The 18,556-nt window shown below is 46.1% G+C and overlaps 1 protein-coding gene across 1 annotated transcript in view; it reads right to left on the bottom strand.

Moving 5' to 3' along the window:
- BFSP2 (beaded filament structural protein 2) overlaps positions 1–18,556 on the bottom strand; it is a 64,144-nt gene that overhangs the window by 12,740 nt on the left and 32,848 nt on the right. The window contains exons 3-4 of the mRNA XM_046655532.1: positions 12,804–12,960; positions 11,604–11,765 (exon numbers count right to left, since the gene is read on the bottom strand). Coding sequence (XP_046511488.1) covers positions 11,604–11,765; positions 12,804–12,960 — 319 coding nt within the window. The remainder of the gene's footprint in view (positions 1–11,603; positions 11,766–12,803; positions 12,961–18,556) is intronic.

Here is an 18,556-nt window from a genome sequence, read left to right as displayed (position 1 = left end):
TAGTAAGTATAAGAGAAGAGTTAATGACCTACCAGCACCAAACGGAAACTTTCTTATACAGTTTAAAATTGAAAGAGAAAAAGAAATTAATTTGATCACTATGAGTTTCTGTGTTATTTTATATCATACCCATACTTTCTCAAATCAACTTACCACAAGTGAAACTCGCCCTTCATTTGGGGACAGTTAATTGCTTTAACTCACAGAAAAGTATTACATGCTCTTTGCCAATTTAGATTTCTGCTTTCTGGTTATTGTAATAACTCTACTTCTGTTTCCATTTCAACCCAATGCCTTCAGATTTCTCCTCACAGACCAAGCAGGAGGGGTGTGATTCTAGACCCCGAGGATGGGAAGGCAAGACTAGGTTTTGTCGCTCAGTGCAGTGGCCAGGATGCGTAAGGAGATTCAAACAGGTTGGTTCCCAGGCTTTCAAAGCAGCTTGAAACCTTGGCTCCCCTGTGTGGGAGCTGAGCTGCCCACGTTTGTATTCTATGTATATTTCTGGGGCAGGAGAGCATGCTGACATTTTGAAACATGGCAAAAATTTTCAAATTAAACAATTTTAAAATTAAATTTGCATGTTATTGCATGTGAAGGATGGATGTGAGAGAAGAAAAGCAGCATGCTTTTGAGTAAGTTAGAATGAAGCATTTGAAGGTCTCCAAACGGAGGGGAAAAGCCATTTCCAAACCTGTCCTCTTTGCTGATTAGGAGAGCCATTCTCAAAAACCCCCTGGGCCATGACCTGGGGGTTGGAAGAAATGCCACTTTGTAGTGTGAGGAGAGAGTCAGAGCTTTGGAAGAGGCAGAGTATGGAGAGCAATGATGCAGGCGTGTTCATAGCAGAAATGTGTCCAGGATGGGCGCTCAGCGGTTGAAATGCGCATTCTGCCTTTTCCCGAGCAGTTGCTCTGCGGGTTTTGGCAAGTCACTCGAGCTCTCTGGTTTTTGCAGATGGTGAACAACAGCTTCATAAGAGCATTGTTCTGCCTCAGAGTACAGCTAAACACCTTGCTCTTAAGCTTCTTAGATCCCACGGGATTGTGCTAACCTCTTCACGTTCACTATCATGGAGAAAGGGAAACCAGTGGACCACTTGGGGAGACAGGGGCTCCCGACCTTGTATCACAGAAGAATCTTATCCTACAAGGAGCGCACAGGATCGTGGTTTGGAAAGATCATGAAAGTCTGGCCTAATCTTTTGGTCTTTCAGGACAAAGGCCTCCCAACCTCACATTCCACTCGCTCATTCTTAAAGAAGAAAAGGAATTAAGGTTCCCCCCTCCCTGTAATCTGGCCAGGTCAGCCCAGCAGTTATTGCTTCTGGACTCAGAACATGTGGTTTGAGTCCCAGCTCTGCCACTTTCTAAATGGGTGAGCTTGGGTAAGTTACCAAGCCTCTCCATGCCTCGGTTTCCTCCTCTTAAAGGGATAAAATCACAATACCCGTCTCACGTTGGGAAGATTAAGTGAGAACAGGCTTGTCAAGTGCCCAGAAGACTGTGTGGCACTTGGTAAATGCTCAATCCTTGCTTTGCTGGCCCCGCTTCCATGGCGTATCTCGCTGTGCCCTGTAGAAGAGTGGTCTTTCCATTGCCTCAGCCTGCGCCCCAGCCAACCTCGCCCTAGACTATAGGTACTTGTGTGCAGGGACAACTTCTTACTCACCCCTCTTTCCCCCTGGGGACCTAACATGGCTTTTTACACCTAGGACATGCCCAACAACATTTATTGGAATTCTACAACATGTCCCAGGTACTTGCTAGGAACTACAGAAGAGGAGGAATCTACCAGGAATGGAATTAAATCAAATCTCCTTTTCATCAGGAGATTAGCCATCATTATTATAATGACTATAAGGCACTTTACAGTCATACGATGTCATATAAATGTTATTTGGCTAAGGATAGCTTTTGACAGGCAGCACACCCCCCTGACCTCCCCCAGCCAGCTGTAGGACATATTGGGAGAAGGCTGGATGCCATCCAGTCTTCTCCGGAGACATGGGGTCTCCTTAGTGGGAATTACAAAGAAGTGCATGTCTGCCTCAGTGAAACGTCAACGCGGGCAGAAGAGCTGGCCCGGGGAGGCTCAGCCAGGTTCCTCCTTGACTTTGCACAAGAGCTGCCTGGCTGTTGCCGCTGCTCTCTTTAGGGTGTAGGACCAGTTCCCACCGTCAGTCACAGCCGCCAGAGGAAACACAGGAACACACGACTTTGGGGACTTGCTGCCCCCTTGGTCATAAGTAAGCACACCTTGCTGATGAAGGTGGCAGAAGAGGCTCAGCAATGAGAGTAATTCTGAAAAGAGGAACAGATTTTTCTTCTTAAAACAATTATCAGAGAGGTCTAAATGATAGTGTTTTTGTTCTGGCTCATGGAGATCATCCCATTCCTAAGAAGGGACTCCTCTGCTTTTTCCCTCCTAGGAGACTAGTAAGTGTTGAATATGAACACAGTGCCTTACTTTCTCACGGATTTGGGATGTTTCATCTTTGCGGATCTCTTATTTTAGAAGTAAGGTCCCTGGCTGGCCCGGTGGCGCAACGGTTAAGTTTGCACGTTCTGCTTCCGTGGCCCGGGGTTCGCTGGTTTGGATCCTGGGTGCGGACATGGCACCACTTGGCAAGCCATGCTGTGGCAGGCGTCCCACGTATCAAGTAGAGGAAGATGGGCATGGATGTTAGTTAGCTCAGGGCCAGTCTTCCTCAGCAAAAAAAGGAGGATTGGCAGCAGATGTTGCTCAGGGCTAATCTTCCTCAAAAAAATAAAATAAAATAATAATAATAGAAGTAAGGTCCCTACACTTTTTCTGGGAAACAGCCACTGTTAAGAAATAGCTTTGGGATCAGCAGAATCAGGTGGTCAGGGGTGGGCATTCTTTGAAGCCAGGGACTTTGTGTCCACAGCACCATGCACAGGGCCTGGTGCCTGATTTGTGTATGACAAATGGAGTCTGCATGAGTGGGTGAGTGAAAATTCCTGGTAGAAGGTGTGAGGGGGAGGTTGCAATGTTTGGAGATCCCCTACATAGATAGTCACTCAAATATTGGTTGTCAACCACTTGTGGGGTTGAAAACACAACACAGAAGATAACAGCCTGGGAGTGCCCTCTATAACACACATAGTTGTGCTGGGTAGGGTCAAGAACAGGCATAGGATAGGCAGTGCCTACTGCAACCAGACAGTCTCTTTATTTTCCCTTTTAATAACTACTCTGATTCCCCCCAACACTGCCCACCAGCTGTATGCACCAGCACACAGCTACAGAAACCAAATCCTGGCCTCCCGGCTCCTGTAATAACCCTTCCTTATTGACTAACAATATCTTTTGAAAGCCAGCTGGAACTACCATAAATTAAGTAAAAAGACAAGTGACTAGCTAGGAACATATTTACAACTTATATCACAGAGAGAGGACTAATTTCTCTACTGTACAGAGAGCCGCTACAAACCAGTAATAAGCCCAAGACCTAATAAAAATGGGCAAAAGATATGATCTGATGGAACACACCAAGCAAATATGGATGAAATCCAGTGTGAAAAAGATGTTCCATCTTCCTCGTACTATGAGAAATGCAAAATAAAACTGCACTGAAAAATCACCCTTTTTTACCTATAATATTGGCAAAGGTCACAAGGTGTGCGAATTCCCAATATTGGTGAGGATGTGGGGAAGTGGGCACTGTTGGACATTTCTGATGAGAATATGAATTCTTACAACCTTTATAGAGGGTAATTTGGCAATATTTATCAAAATTACTGATGCATATAATTTTCAACCCAGCAATTCCACATCTATGAATTTATCCAACAGATACATTTCTATATTGGGAAATGAGGGACACACAAAGTTAGTGACTAGGCTTATTTATAATAGCAAAAGATTGGAAGCCACCTAAATATTCATCAGCAGGGCATGGGTTAAATAAATCCTGGGATATCCATTAACTGGAACAGGGACTGGCAACTTTTTCTGTGAAGGGCCAGATAGTAAATTTCTTAGGCTTAGCAGGCCATGTGGTCTCTGTGGCAACAATTGAACCCCTCTGATGTAGCGCAAATGCAGCCACAGACAATATGTAAATGAACGAGCATGGCTGTGTTCCAATAAAACTTTATTTGTGAAAAACAGGCGGTGGGTCAGATTTGGCTGGTGGACCATAGTTTGCTGCCCCCTGTGGTACAACATCAAGCAGCTGAAAGCAGTATGTTCTGAATACTACTCTTGTGCAAAAAGAGAGAGAGAAAATATGTACCTATTTCCTGTGGTATGCATAAAATGTCTCTGAAAGGACACCTGGGAAAGGACAACATTGGCAACCCCATGGAAAAGAACTGGATGGCTGTGATATGGACGGGGTGACACTTTGCTGCATATCATTTTGTACATTTGGAACCAAGCAAAAGTATTATATATTAAAAATGCTCAAATAAAATAAAAGTAAATGAAAAAAGAAATAAAAGCAAGCTGGGACCATTATGCAAAACACGCTCTGTGACACACTATGAGGTGTGGAGATGCTGGGCAACAACCCCCTTCAGTGCCTGAACCATGGCTTATTTCACCAAAGAGCCACTGGGGACGACAGGCGGCTCGTGGACACCCAGGGCCCCCTAGAGCACAGACGCTCTCAGGGGTCTGCTCTTTCTACCTTCCTTGAAAGGAACTCTCCCAGATGGCTGTCTTGCCAATACCACAGCAGGCCGTCTTGCAGTCTAGAGCCGGTAACCTCAGCTGAGCAGCAGAAATCCATTTTAACCCTATTTCATATATCCTAGAAAATACTGACTCTTTTTGGTAAAAGCAAGCAAAGAAAAGGCATAGACACAGCAGCCTATATAAAATATTTGCCCTTACAGGACAAATTATTGTTTGTGGATACGGATGACATGGAGACACGTTATCCAAGGTTTCTAGTCTCCTCATGGATGGACCTAGACCTCGGCTGTCCAACATGGTAGCCACTGGCCACATGTAGCTATTTAAGTAAAAATGAATAAAAATTAAATTTAATTAAAATTCAGTTTCCCAGCTGTATCAGGCACATTTCAAATGTGCAATAGCCACATGTGGCCAGTAGCTACCATATTGGATTGCTGCACAGACTATAATATAAATAATAAAGTAAGCGATATAAGTAATCAGGGTTCAAGTCTGTCCTTTATGGTTGTGAACAGATATCCTAAAACAGTTCCATCGTTGCAGAAATTTCTATTAGAGGGCACTGCTGCAGTCAGTCTCTAATGTCTCTTCCAGCTCTAAGACTAGTAATAACCAGAAACTTCACATTCATCTCAGTCTGTTCACCTCTCTTCATTCTTAACGGTCTCCACGATCTGTCATCCTGACGGTTTAAGGCGTGATGGTTACAGCTCAGATAAAGTTCTTGACCACAAATGCCTTAAACTGACCTGAGGCGAATGCAGACTCACTGTCAGGGTTGCTAGCACGGAGCAATCTCTTTGTCATGGAGTTCCTGGCCTGTAGGGCCTCTTGAAAGGGGGCTGAGTTCTCTCTCATGGTTGCCTCGCACCCCACCGCACCAGCTTGTGCTGGTAATGGAATAAGGCTTTGGTTGCTGTACACATCATCCAGCTGCAGCAAAGAGGGACTGAGGGTGTGGAGCCCTTCCCAGGGAAGGAAGGTCCCAGGGAGGAGGTCAAGAAGGCAAAACAGAGGCTGCTTTGCTGGGAGCAGACTGCAGGCCAGGCTCAGGGCCAGGGAGCAAGGACCTCTCAGTGCCTCGGCTGAGAAACTGGACAAGGAAGAGAGGACCTGGACTCCCCCTGGAGGAGGTGGGCTGAAGTTAGCGCTGCCTGCCTGGCAGAGGAAGCAAGATGGCAGGCAGTGGGGCACGACGCAGTCTCAGTTCTCTGCTGCAATACTGGGTGGCCTGGTGTGGTGGGCAGAAATCCAGGATGGCCTCCGTGGTCTCTGCCCTCAGGCATTATGCCCATGGTTAGGTTACTTTACATGACAAAGGTGAGGGGATTTTGCAGATGTAATTAAGGTCCCCAAATCAGTTAATTTTGAGTTGATCTAAAGGGAGAGTGTTCTGGGTGGGCCTAACTTAATCAGATTGAAGCTTTGAAAGGGCGGTGCTCTTGTGCTGGCCTTGGAGGAGCAAACAGCTCTCTTACCAGCTGCCTATGGAGGGAGCAGCCTCTAGGGGCCGAGGGCCCCAGTCCTGCAACTGCAAGGAGCTGCCTTCTGCCCATAACCTGGAGGAGAATGCAGCTCTGGCTGAGACCTTGACTGCAGCCTAGTGAGACCCTGAGAGCAGAGGACCCCGTTACCCTGTTACGGTACGCCTGGACTCCTGACCACAGAAACTGTGAGATAATCCATGCTTTTTTCTTTTTTCTTTTTGAGGAAGATTAGCCCTGAGCTAACATCCATGCCCATCTTCCTCCACTTTATACGCGGGATGCCTACCACAGCATGGCTTTTGCCAAGTGGTGCCATGTCTGCACCAGGATCCGAACTGGTGAACCCCGGGCTGCTAATGCGGAACATGTGCGCTTAACCGCTGCACCACCGGGCTGGACCCATGCATGTTGTTTTAAGCCACTATGTTTGCAGTACTTGGTTACAAAGCAACAGAAAATGAATATACCACACCTTCTTGGGGGAGCACCTCGAACCCATCAATAGGCACACTGAAGTGCAAAGGTCAACCTCCTGAACCCTAAGCAGCTTGGTCTAGAAACTTGGGAAGCCCTTCGCCTGCTTGGGGGCCCTGTTGCCAGGAGGACTGCACATTGTAAGGAAAAGGTCAGTTGGAAGAAACATTTGATTATATTTATCATAATGGACATGAAAAACGATAACTGCATAATATTTTTGAAAGTGTCTTTTTGGCTGCCCTAAGCATCATTTTCCTGTTGGTGATAAAGGACCTTTGAAATGGTTGCATCTGTGAAAGGAAAACTTCGTGGAAATAGTCTGGCTGCAGGGAAACTAGAAGCTCTGGCTTCTCTTTCCCCTCCCTCCCTCCCTTCCTCCCTCTCTTCCTCCCTCCCTCCCGCTCTCCCTCCCTTCCTGCCTCCCTTTCTTTCTGTTAGCAATAAACACATCTGTGAAATGGGAGTACCAGTAGTTCCTGCTTTCGAGGCTGTTGTGAGAATTGGATGAGCAGAAAGGATGTCAGAGGTCTAGCCAGCACAAATGGCCTCACAGGGTTATCAATTTTATTTTTGAATTTTAGGTCTTTTAACAATGACTGATGGAGTGATTTCAATGCACCCACAAGTTCAATACAAGTTTCAGGGAAGAAGGGCACTGCGAGGTCTTAATCCGGCCAAGGTCAGGGTGGAGCATACTTGCCTTGGGGACTCTCTTTTCTGTTTGTCAGTCCACAGAATGGAAATGTCCCAGCGGAACCAAGTGAATGATAGTGGCCCTGTGATATTCCCCAAGGTGGCCTTTTTAAGTTCTGCTGGTTGCACACTGGGGAGTGTATTCCACGGCTGGTCAGGAGGTCTGGAGGGTAGTGTGGCTGGCGTGTCATGGGGTTCCCGAATCATCCCCAAATACCGTGAGTTGGGTAACCACAACAAACAGAAAAGGAAGCGCCAGACTTTAAGACCCTCCAGAAATTCTCTGGACCAACCCGATCACCCCAAACACTGAAGCAGACAACTTGAGAAGCTCCAAAAACCAGACCACCGAGGTTCCCAACATCCATGACACTGTGGCAGGACTGAACCTACCCAGAACCTTTCTAAGCTTTTAACGATTAAAAAGTAAGAAGAGAGGCCTGCCCGGTAGTGTAGTGGTTAAGTCTGCATGCTTGGCTTTGGTAGCCGGAGGTTCACAGGTTCAGATCCCGGATGTGAACCTACACACAACTCATCAAGCTATACTGTGGTGCCATCCCACATACAAAACATAGAGGAAGACTGGCACAGACGTTAGCCCATCGACAATCTTCCTCAAGCAAAAAGAGGAAGATTAGCAACAGATGTTAGCTCAGGGCCAATCTTCCTCACCAAAAAAAGAAGAGTTGGCTGATAAGCTGTTGCAGATACTGATGGCATCCACCTTTATCCCTTAAGCCTTAACAAGTTAGTTGTCCCAGCTTCCTTCCCACTGTGAGATTCTGCACCTCTTTGCTGAGCGAGCTTGCTCTAAAGTCTTTGAAAGATCACTCTGGGAGCAGCTGGCAGAGGACTGATGGGAGGTCGTACCACTACCCCAGCTTCTTCGCCTTCCCCCTCTCTTGCATTCTATCCTGTTCCCCAGGACCCCTGGGGTACAGCCAGTCTCCCACAGTGTAGCTAGTTGGATGATGCCTTCTTCTTTGGTTCCCTTCTCTGCTTCTCTACCAGTATTTTAGGTTTTTCTTCCCTCCCAACTTCCATATAAACCACGTCTACTGCAATATTTATCTCAGGATCAGTTTCTGGGGGAACCTAAACAAAGACATAAATTAATCATGTCAATTAATTTCCAGCCTCCCCGGGCTGAAAGGTAATTAAATACATGTTTGTATTCTCTCTGCAAAATGTTTTGAAAGCAGTGTGTGCTAAGCCATTTCACATTTGTGCTTTGCTGCCAAGAAACAGACAAGAGATGCTCCGGGATGGGCAAATGTCAGCCCCCGAGGGCAGGACTGCAACTGACAAAACTATTTATTGGAGGACTTCTGGCTGTCAGTTCTGATCTCTGTTGATGATCAGAGGAATTCACTCATTCTGCAAATATTTTCTGAGCCCCACCTCTCTGCAAGGGGCCCAGGCAGCATTGGCCGAACTAAAACAAGTCCTGTCTGTTTTCTCTGAGATGTAGCTTTCAGATTACTCTATTAAGAAAACACTAATGAATCTGTTCAGAATTAATGTTTGAATTACTGCTGGGCTGGTGATGATTCTCAAGAGAGTGAGGGGTGAATAATAATGACCAGGGTTTTTTTCTCTTTCACACTATGCTGGATTTATTCCTGTTAATTACAGCGCCCCTCCCCGCCTGCCCAGAGAAATAACCACTACAGTGTGGTGTACACCCCAGGAGTGTTGGGACAGAAGCACGGTTGCAAACTGCTGGGCCACTGAGGTTTAGCTTTGGGAACCGAGTCAAAGAAATGACAGCCCAATGTGGAGAAAAGGTCCCTGGACCCAGAGCCAGGAGAGCTGAGAGATGGTGCTACCAACCAGCTGTGGGACCTCAGGACATCAACTACCCTCTCTGGGGCTCGGTTTCCTCACCTCTAAAAGGACGGAATAGGACTGGATGGTCTCTAGGGTCATTAATTGTAAATATTCTTGAGTCCCCTAAAAAAGAAGCAGTGGACCGACATCAAGACTGTGGTTCAGCTCCACTTTCCCTCTGTGTTGTTCCACCTCTCACCCAATTGTAGGGGCTGCATTTCGTGGAGTTACCAGGCACTGTTTTCCATAAAAAGTGTTTGTAGTGAATTGGTCCAAGGAATTGAAGGTTAGAAAGAAAAGGAGCTGTTGAAAGGGGGAAAGGATGGAGAAACGGGGGAGTGGAAGCTGTTTCCTGGGCTGGAGAGCATCAGGGGATCCAGAGTTGGTGAAGACCCTGCTGGGAAGCTTCCTGTGGATACTCGGGGGCTGGGGGCTGAGGGGGCCTGGGAGGAGAAAGAACAGAAAAGATCCCTCTGGTTGTCTTTTAGTAGCTTCTGTAAACACTCGCGGTTCTTAGCCCTGGCTGTGTATTAGAATCACCCAGAGAGCTTAAAAAACCACTGAGTCCCTCTCCTGATTTAACTGGTCTTGGATGGGGCCTGGGCGTGGGCACTTTAAAAAATGCTCTGAAATAATTCTGCTGTACAGCCAGGATTGAGACCCACTAAATGGTCACCAAGAGCACAGGAGCAGCCTGCTTGCTTCCTCTCAAATAGCGACATCATTCTCCTGCTTGCTTCATGCTCTCCTTCCTCTTCTGCTCTTTTCATCCTCTGCCTCAAAATTGCAAAGTCATACATGGGTGCGAGATGGAGAAGGGAAGAACAAACCCTATGCATTCCATTTTCTGGTTAATTCCTTCATTATTATTATTTATTTTTTTGAAGAAGAAGAAGATTAGCCCTGAGCTAACTGCTGCCAATCCTCCTCTTTCTGCTGGGGAAGGCTGGTCCTGAGCTAACATCCGTGCCCATGTTCCTCTACTTTGTATGTGGGATGCCTGACACAGCATGGCTTGCCACATGGTGCCAGGTCTGCACCTGGGATCCGAACCAGCAAATCCCAGGCTGCCGAAGCGGGAGCGTGCGTGCTTAACCACTGCGCCACCAGGCCGGCCCCAATTCCTTCATTATTTTTGTGGTTTAATAAAAGATGTTTTGCTTCCGTGAATATAATTCATGCTACTTAAGAAAAACTTGAGAAATACTCAAAAACTAGAAAAAACATCTAAATGTGTCAATTAGGTCCCTCACTCAAAGACAACCACTGCCAACACCATCACATATTACTGTTTTCTTTCTTTCTTTCTTGTTTTTTTTAAAGATTGGCACCTGGGCTAACAACTGTTGCCAATCTTTTTTTTTTTTTTTTCTGCTTTATCTCCCCAAACCCCCGCCGTACAGAGTTGTATATCTTAGCTGCAGGTCCTTCTAGTTGTGGGATGTGGGACGCTGGCTCAACGTGGCCTGACGAGCGGTGCCATGTCCGTTCCCAGGATCCAAACCCTGGGACGCCACAGTGGAGTGTGCGAACTTAACCACTTGGCCACGGAGCCGGCCCCTAGTGTTTTCTTTCTAATCTTTTCTTGATGCTTCGTTTCTTTGTTTGAATGCTTTACCCTACTGTGTATAACAGGGGCTGGCAAACTGCAGCCCACACGCCAAACCCAGCCCACCTCCTATTTCTGTAAATAAAGTTTTATTGGCACGCAGCCATGCTCATTTGTTACCTTTTGTCTACGGCTGCTTTCACGCTATGATGGCAGAGTTGAGTAGTTGCAACAGAGACTGTCTGGCCCAGGAAGACTAAGTATTTATTATCGGATCCTTGACAGAAAAAGTTTGTTGGCCCCTGGTATATACCATTTTGTACTCTCTTTTCCCCTCATCTTACCTTATTGCAGGAGCATTTCCTATGTTGTGATAAATGCTTCATAAATACCATTTCTAATAGCTGCCTGCTGTTTCACGGCATGGTTAGGTTGTAGCTTAGACTTTCTCCTATTATTAAACATTTATGTGTTTTCCCCCCCCAGTTTTTTCACTCTTATAATGAATGCTTCAGTGAGTACCTTTGGATGTAAACTTTATCTGTATTTTCAATGATTTCTCTAGGATAGTGTCCAGATTATTCAACTGATGAGTAGGGGCATTTTAAGACTCTTGATCCGTATCATCATAGCCCTTATTCAAAGATCTCACACTAGTTTGTGCTCCCTGATAGTATAGGAGAGAACCTACTTCACATACTTGCCAGCACTGAGTACTACCATTTAAAACATTCTCTGCATTTAGACAGGTAACCAAATCTATTATTTGAATTTGCATTTCTTTTATGTCTAGAGATTGAAACTGTTGCATATTTTCTTTTGCATGCTGACTGCTTGTCATCTTTGCTTGGCCTCCTTCTGCACGGGGCAGAGTGGAGGATGCTGGTCCTGCCTCTCACCTTGGCTTGGAGCAAGGCTCCTGCCTCCACCCGGTTCTTTTCGACATCTCTCTCCCAGTGAATTCTGATCGTCTCAAGGATGTCGTCCAGACCAGTGCCAATGGGAACGTTCATTTGTTCCAGCTCAGACCCTGCCAACTGTTTGTACAGCATTTTCACATCCTGAAAATGACAATATACATGTCAGGTGAGTTCCAGAGAGGAAAGAAAAGACATAGAATTCTAGCCAGCAGAAGCCCAGCTCTGTGGATAATACTGTTACTTCTCGTTCTGTTACGGCCAAATATGGGGTTTCACAGAGACTGGCAAAGCCCCACTTCCCTGCGTAGGTGCCATATTCTCTTTTCCCAAGGATGCATTTCTTAGGCTGGTCTTCACAAGGCCAGGCCCACCAACACAAAAATCAAAATAAATAAGTAACAAAATAACAACACAGAGTAAGCAACAACAGCAAGATGAAATTTATGAATTGCATAAAGTCAGAGTAGGCTGAAAGAGATTTAAAGATAACTTTGTGGTCTCTAGAGGGTTACTGTGGGAGAGTGGTGGCAGACACCTGAGCTAAGAACAGGACCAAGTGGGCTTATTGGTTCCTGGTCAACTTAAGGTCAGACAAATGAAGGAACTTCCTAACGTGAGCACATTAAGTAGGTTTTGACTTTTTCAACTGCAAGCACTTTAGCTCTCAGATCAGACAACGACCTGTGTGAGGTGGTTTAGAATCAGCGCAGTTCTGCAGGGCACTGGACCACTGACCGGTGGGGTCCCCTTCAGTCCCCTTCAGTCCTGTCACTCAACAATCTGACCTAATTTCATTAGCAAGTGTGTGTAAACCACAGCCTGGATCTACCCTCAGAGTTGTTTTGTTTGTCCTATATAGTGGTGAAAAAGATCTGGACTAGAACCCCTGAAGGGAGAGGAAGCTCCGTGCCCTTCAACACAGGCTCCATCACTCGCTACTCCCTGGACCTGCTGCCTCCCCCATTTATGTACCAGCCTGGGCCTGAAGCCATTTGAGTTGGAGATTCCCAGGGTACCTGACCCACTGCAAGGATTGAGAGTATTTTACTGGCCTTTTCCCTGCAGCCTTGGGTAAGTGATGTGGAGAGGCCGAGATGAGCCGCTATCACCTATGTTGTGAAGGTCGGCCCGACAGGTGAGCGCCTCTGGTCCTGTAGCATCACCCCAGCCCCCACCTACCTCTTCATAGCTCCTTGACAGAAAGCCAAGGTCTTCTTTCAGGCTCTGTATTTGACTCTCCAGATCCATTTTTGTCATATTAGCTTCATCGATGACTTTATACAGAGAGTTAATTTCTTCTTCCGCTACCTTTCGGAACGGCTGCTCATTTTCATATCTGCAGATAAAGGAACGTCATCACATAGCTGGGCGACCCAAACAAAAAAAGAATCAGATTATAGATGTTACCAACAGGCCGACTATGTGATAGTCAGACAATGAAGGTTAAAAGTCACTGTTCTGACAGCTTTGAGGGCACTCGACGCAACTGTTCCGTGCTGATTTATTAAAATGAAAGCGATTCTGGGGAAAGCTTCTCCAGGAGTTCAGATCCAGGCAAGGGGATCTGGCATCATCGTTAGTATTCTGATTTGTCATCCGTTTCCCCTGAAGATCCTTTAACAAACATTACCAAGACTCTGCTAAGTACTGGGCAGTTGTGCTGGTGATCCCCAGAGGGAGAACGTGGTTTCTATCCCGGAAGGGCCCACGTGAAATTTCAGGGGGGTGGCTGCAAACCCTCATGCCTTCAGAGGCCAAGTGGGGAGTGTAGACGAGGTAGGAGGACCAGGTCTAGGCATCAGGGAGAGGTGGGGACTGGAGCACATATGACAGCTCACCCTGTACCAACGGGGTGCTGCTCAGCCCCTCCCCATCGCCGCTGTGTGGGAAGGGGGCTGTCTGTTCTCTTCAAGAGAAATCGGAAAACCGGACTGCTATGTGAAATATCCAGAGTTTTAAAAACTTACAACTTATGTAATAACACACATGCACACGTGTGTGCACACACACTGACAAAGGCTGAAACTGCCCACTCTGAGTTCTTTCAATCTCTGGTTTGCACAGGGCCTTCTTTCTACAAACTACCCAACAACTTGGCCAGTTTCTCCCAGTGTCACTCCTTTCCTTCCATGGCCTTCCACCCAGCTGTACCACTCAGCCAAATTTCACACATTACCTTCATCCATCCACAGAAGGAAGAAATCTCACGCCTCTCATTCCAGAAAGCCTCGTGGGGTCTTAGAATTTTAAGGGACTTTAACATTCAACTATTCAAACTCCTACCCAGTGACGATCCCTTGCTGGCATTCTTGATAGGTGATCATGTAGCCTCTGCTTGAATTCTTTCAGTGATGGGGAACTCATCGCCTCTCAAGGCCACCATTCCATTTTTGGACAGCTCTCTCTAATTATTGCAAATTTCTTCCTTCAAGAGCTTAAGTCTCCATTCCTGTGAGAGTCTGAGTTCCACCCTCTGGAACACCCAGAGTCACTCTAACCCTTCCTTCCGGCAATCCTACAAACATTTAGCAACTGTCTCTTGTGTCACTCTCTCTTTCCCCTCCACCCATCCTCCCTACCCCTTCAAGCCTTTTGTTCCTCACCTTAAACATTCACAGTTCCTCCCTCCATTCTTTGTATAAATTGGTTTCCATGTACCTCATCCGAAGGCAGGGACGATGACTTTCCCATCTTTGTATTCCCAGCACCCAGCTCCAGGCTTCAGATATATTTGTGGAATGATCAGAAATGCTCCAGTTGGTCTAGGTCCTTCTTAAAATGTGATACAGAGAACCGAATGCAAACCTCCAGATTTTGCCAGATCCATTCAGAGTCCTGTGGGACTGTCTGCTCCTTTGTTTAAGCTCTTTTTTTTTTTTTGAGGAAGATTAGCCCTGACCTAACTGCTGCTGCGAATTCTCCTCTTTTTGCTGAGGAAGACTGGCCCTGAGCTAACATCATGCCCATCTTCCTCTACTTTTTAAATGTGGGATGCCTACCACAGCATGGATTGCCAAGCGGTGCCATGTCCACACCTGGGATCCCAACCAGCAAACCCTGGGCTGCTGAAGCAGAATGTGCGCACTTAACCACTGTGCCACTGGGCCGACCCCTGTTTAAGCTCTTTAATTACATTCTTCGTGGACCCTAAGATTTGCTTTGTGGGGTTTTGTTCGTATGCTTGTTCATTTGATTTTGACCAGCTGTATCTGCTGCTGACTAATATTGGGCCTCCTGTCAACTAGAACCATGAGCGTTTTTCCCAAGAACTGCCTTATGCCCAGTTTCCCTGTCCTCTCTGGGCGCAGCTGGTTATTTGAACCCAAAAGTAGGAGTTCATATTTATCCTCTTTCACTTTCATTGGCCCATTGTTCCAACGTGTTGGGATCATTTTGAATCCTGATTCTGTCATTCTGCTCCTCACTGCCCCTCCTGGCTTTGTGCCTTCTGCCATTTTGCCTCACTTGTTTTCATGCACCTTGCACTTAAAAATAGTAAATGACGGAACCAAGGCCCTGTGGCACACCGACAGAGACTTTCCTCAGAGTTGGACCCGCACCTTTGAATCAGCACTTAGGGGATGGTTTCTGAAGAAGTTACATGTAGGATTAGATTGTCTACCCAAATGTCTTCTTTATGAAGGACTGTATCATCGACATTTTGTCCTTTTGGAAACAAGTCCTATTGTTCCAGCTGAAATGAAAACCCACCCGTATCGCAGGGACGGGTCCCTAGTAACCCAGGCTGCAGGAGGCCCCCTTGTGCCTCTGGAGGCCTGTTTTGCTCACCTCTGCAGGGAGCCTGGTTCCTTCCAGGATATGCTTCATGTTAGGTGTCCTACAGACTGGTTTTTGAAGTCCTCTGAGGATTAGAAATACCTCTGTGATAGCCCCCAAGGCTGCTGTTAAGCTTTCAGCTTTCTCTCACTATACTTTGCCCCTTTCCCTTCCATTTTGAACTCTTCAATTAGCATCTCTGTGCTCATGATCCCGGAACTGTCTCATCTGGACCTGCAGGCCGCTCTGGCCAGCATCTTCAATAGCATCCCACAGTTTCTGTTGGTTGCTCCACCATCAGCTCAACTCAGCTTGCTCAAAGCCAAACTCATATCTACCCATGAATTTTAGACAAGCTTTCCCTCCACAATTTTCTATTTCGGTCAATAGAACCACAAGTCTTCTAAATTACCCAAGTTCAAAACCTGGAACTTACCTTTGCCTTCTCTTTTCCAGCTATATATGTAGATAATTGTCAAATCCTGCCAATTATTTCTTCGACCCATCCCTCAAGCCTGCCATTTACCATCCCAGGCAGACCCTGAGCGATAGCAGCCTCCCATTATCTCCCCAGACCTACAGCATTGCCCCCAGAGTGACCGTCCTTAACTACATTAAATTGCTTCTCTGCTTAGAAGCCTTAAATGTCATCCTTTGGCCCCTCCATAATCTGATCTCACCTTACTTTCCAACCACTGCTCCCAATACCGACCTTACCCCTCCATCAGTCCAGTCTCTTCACTCCCATTGTTTCTTGCTAATTTTCCCTGCCTCTCCTCTTCCCCAATGCAAAGCTTCCTTTAAAGCTAAAATCTGGTCATGATAAACCACTGCTCAAAGCCCTTCTATGGGTCTCCTCTCAGATAATCTCTAAGCCCTTTGCTATGGCTCACATGGTCGTCCGGGATTTGGTCTCTCCCTGCTTTTCAAGCCGCATTGGTTGTTCCCTGCAGGGAAGTAGAATTTGCTACCCCAAAATGTGTCTCTTTGACTTGATTATTTTTAAGAGCAAAAGACTCAGGAAGAAACTTTGACCTCACCCCTAACTGCCTAAAAGAATTTAAGATAGAAGGCCTGTGCCAGGAAGAAACTATCACCATAGACAACTATAGTATAATATGAACTAGGTGTGGTAGACAGGGAGGAACCTAGCAAGGCCTGTTCCATCAAAGTCCTCTCCATGTCCCATTGTCTTTGCAAGGCATGGCAAACATTTGTTTACCAAACATTTGCTTTTCCATCTCCACATGAATTGCCTTCCTCCCATTTGAAGTCTCAAACCTCTACCCCCAGCGTCCTCCTTTGTCTTTAGCTGAAGATGGTATTTAAGGTGGTGGCTTCAGCCATTTTGGCGAGTTACTCAGTTTTCCTGGGTTTCTTCCACATATACATGTTATTAAATTTGTATGATTTTCTCCTGTTATTCTGTCTCATGTCAACTTAATTCTTAGATCAGCCAGAAGAACCTAGAGGGTAGAGGAATAGTTCTTTCTCTCCGGCACCCTCCTCACTCCCTCCATATGCCCCAGTTACAGTGACCTACTTGGAATTCCACTAAGGCACCCTGCTTTCTCTGTCCTCCTGCCTTTGCACATTGTGTCCCCTCTGCCTGGAAAGTCGTGTCTCTTCTATTTGTCTGGTCAGCTCCTATATGAGTTTAGGACCCAAATCAGCTGTCACCTCTTGTGTCAGCCCTCCCTGGCCAAGTTAAATGTCCCCACCTCACTTGTGTTCGTCTCAGTGATGGCACAATTGCTCTCTAATGCTATTGTCTGTTCACTCCTCTGTCTTCGCCACTAAACTGTGAGCTCCTTGAGGTCAGGTTCACTTCATTCCAAGCTCCTGGCAAGGTGCCTGGCAGATATTCAGACATTCTTGAATTCATTCATCTGTTCATTCATTCCACAGATATCTGTGGGGCATCTGTCCTGTGCTGGCACTCTTATAGGCGCCGGTGATACAATGGGAAACAAAATAGACCAATTTTATGTCCTACTCTGTTGAATGGCTGGATGAAGGCATGTTTGAATGAATGAATGCATAAGTGAATAAATGAATGAATGAGTGAAAGAAATTTCAGTCAGGTCCTCCCTTAATTTCACAATTAACTAAATTCGACCCTAAGTTCAGCGCAGATGGTTTCAGATCTGTTAGCAGCTGTCTTTAATTGCAATGAGCTGTCAGTGGCTGCATGCTGGCTTCCCTTCCTCGTGCTCCTGTGACCCGGGCCAGCACAGTGCCGGGCAAGACAGCAACCCTGGCCGGTTGAGAGTCTCCTTGACTCCAGAGTGGCCACTAATGGAGATTCTTTAGCAGACGGAGAAGCTTGGCTTAGAGAAAGGAAATGACCCAGGGTCTGAGAGGATGGTAGAGATTTTCCTTTTCATCGCAATACCCTCTCTTCCTAAGATCAGAGTGACAGTGGGGTTGTGGTCTGCCCCAAAGACTTCCAACTATCTGCCTGTCCTCTTTGTCTTACCAACTTAGGGACATGTTCCCTCGAATAACAATCCCATCACCCATCCAGTTGCTCGACATCCAGGCCACCTTGTCCACAGAGTATTCTCAAAATCACTGTGTTCACCCATAAAAGGGTCTCTTTATTTCGCTTTTCTATTAGAACAGTTTCCTAACTCTCACTCCCCTTCACGGTTTTGCCCTAAATGCCCATCTCCCATATCACTATTTACTTTATGTTGTTCCTTAAATTTACCTACTTAAAAAGTAAATCTTAAATCAATAAACTTTCAAAGCTATTTACAGGGAAAGCAGCAAATTTTCAATTGCTACTATAAATGGTAATACTATAGTGGAAAAACAGTTTCATGGGTCATAAATAGAAGGTAACTATAAAAATAAATATGTAACTATTAAAAATAAAATGTTTATCCTTCTACCACTTAAAATGATCTCATCAACGGTATACACGCCTTATTTTAGGAAACACTGGATTAGACCTCAGAGGTGGTTCTCAAGACTGGAGAGCTTTAAAAACACTGAAGCCGGGCCCCACCCCCAGGGACTGGTTTCACTTCTCTGTGGGGCTTGTGCACTGCATTTCTAAGCACCCCAGGGAGTTCTAATATGCAGGCATGATGGAGAAGCATTGCTCTGAAGCAGTGGCTCTCAAAGTGTGATCCCAGGACCAGCAGGAT

This window comes from Equus quagga, chromosome 1 (genome assembly GCF_021613505.1).
Source record: "Equus quagga isolate Etosha38 chromosome 1, UCLA_HA_Equagga_1.0, whole genome shotgun sequence".
NCBI classification, from domain to species: domain Eukaryota; kingdom Metazoa; phylum Chordata; class Mammalia; order Perissodactyla; family Equidae; genus Equus; species Equus quagga.
The sequence above is the reverse complement of the archived record's forward strand: the minus strand, read 5'-3'. Positions and strand labels throughout refer to the sequence as shown.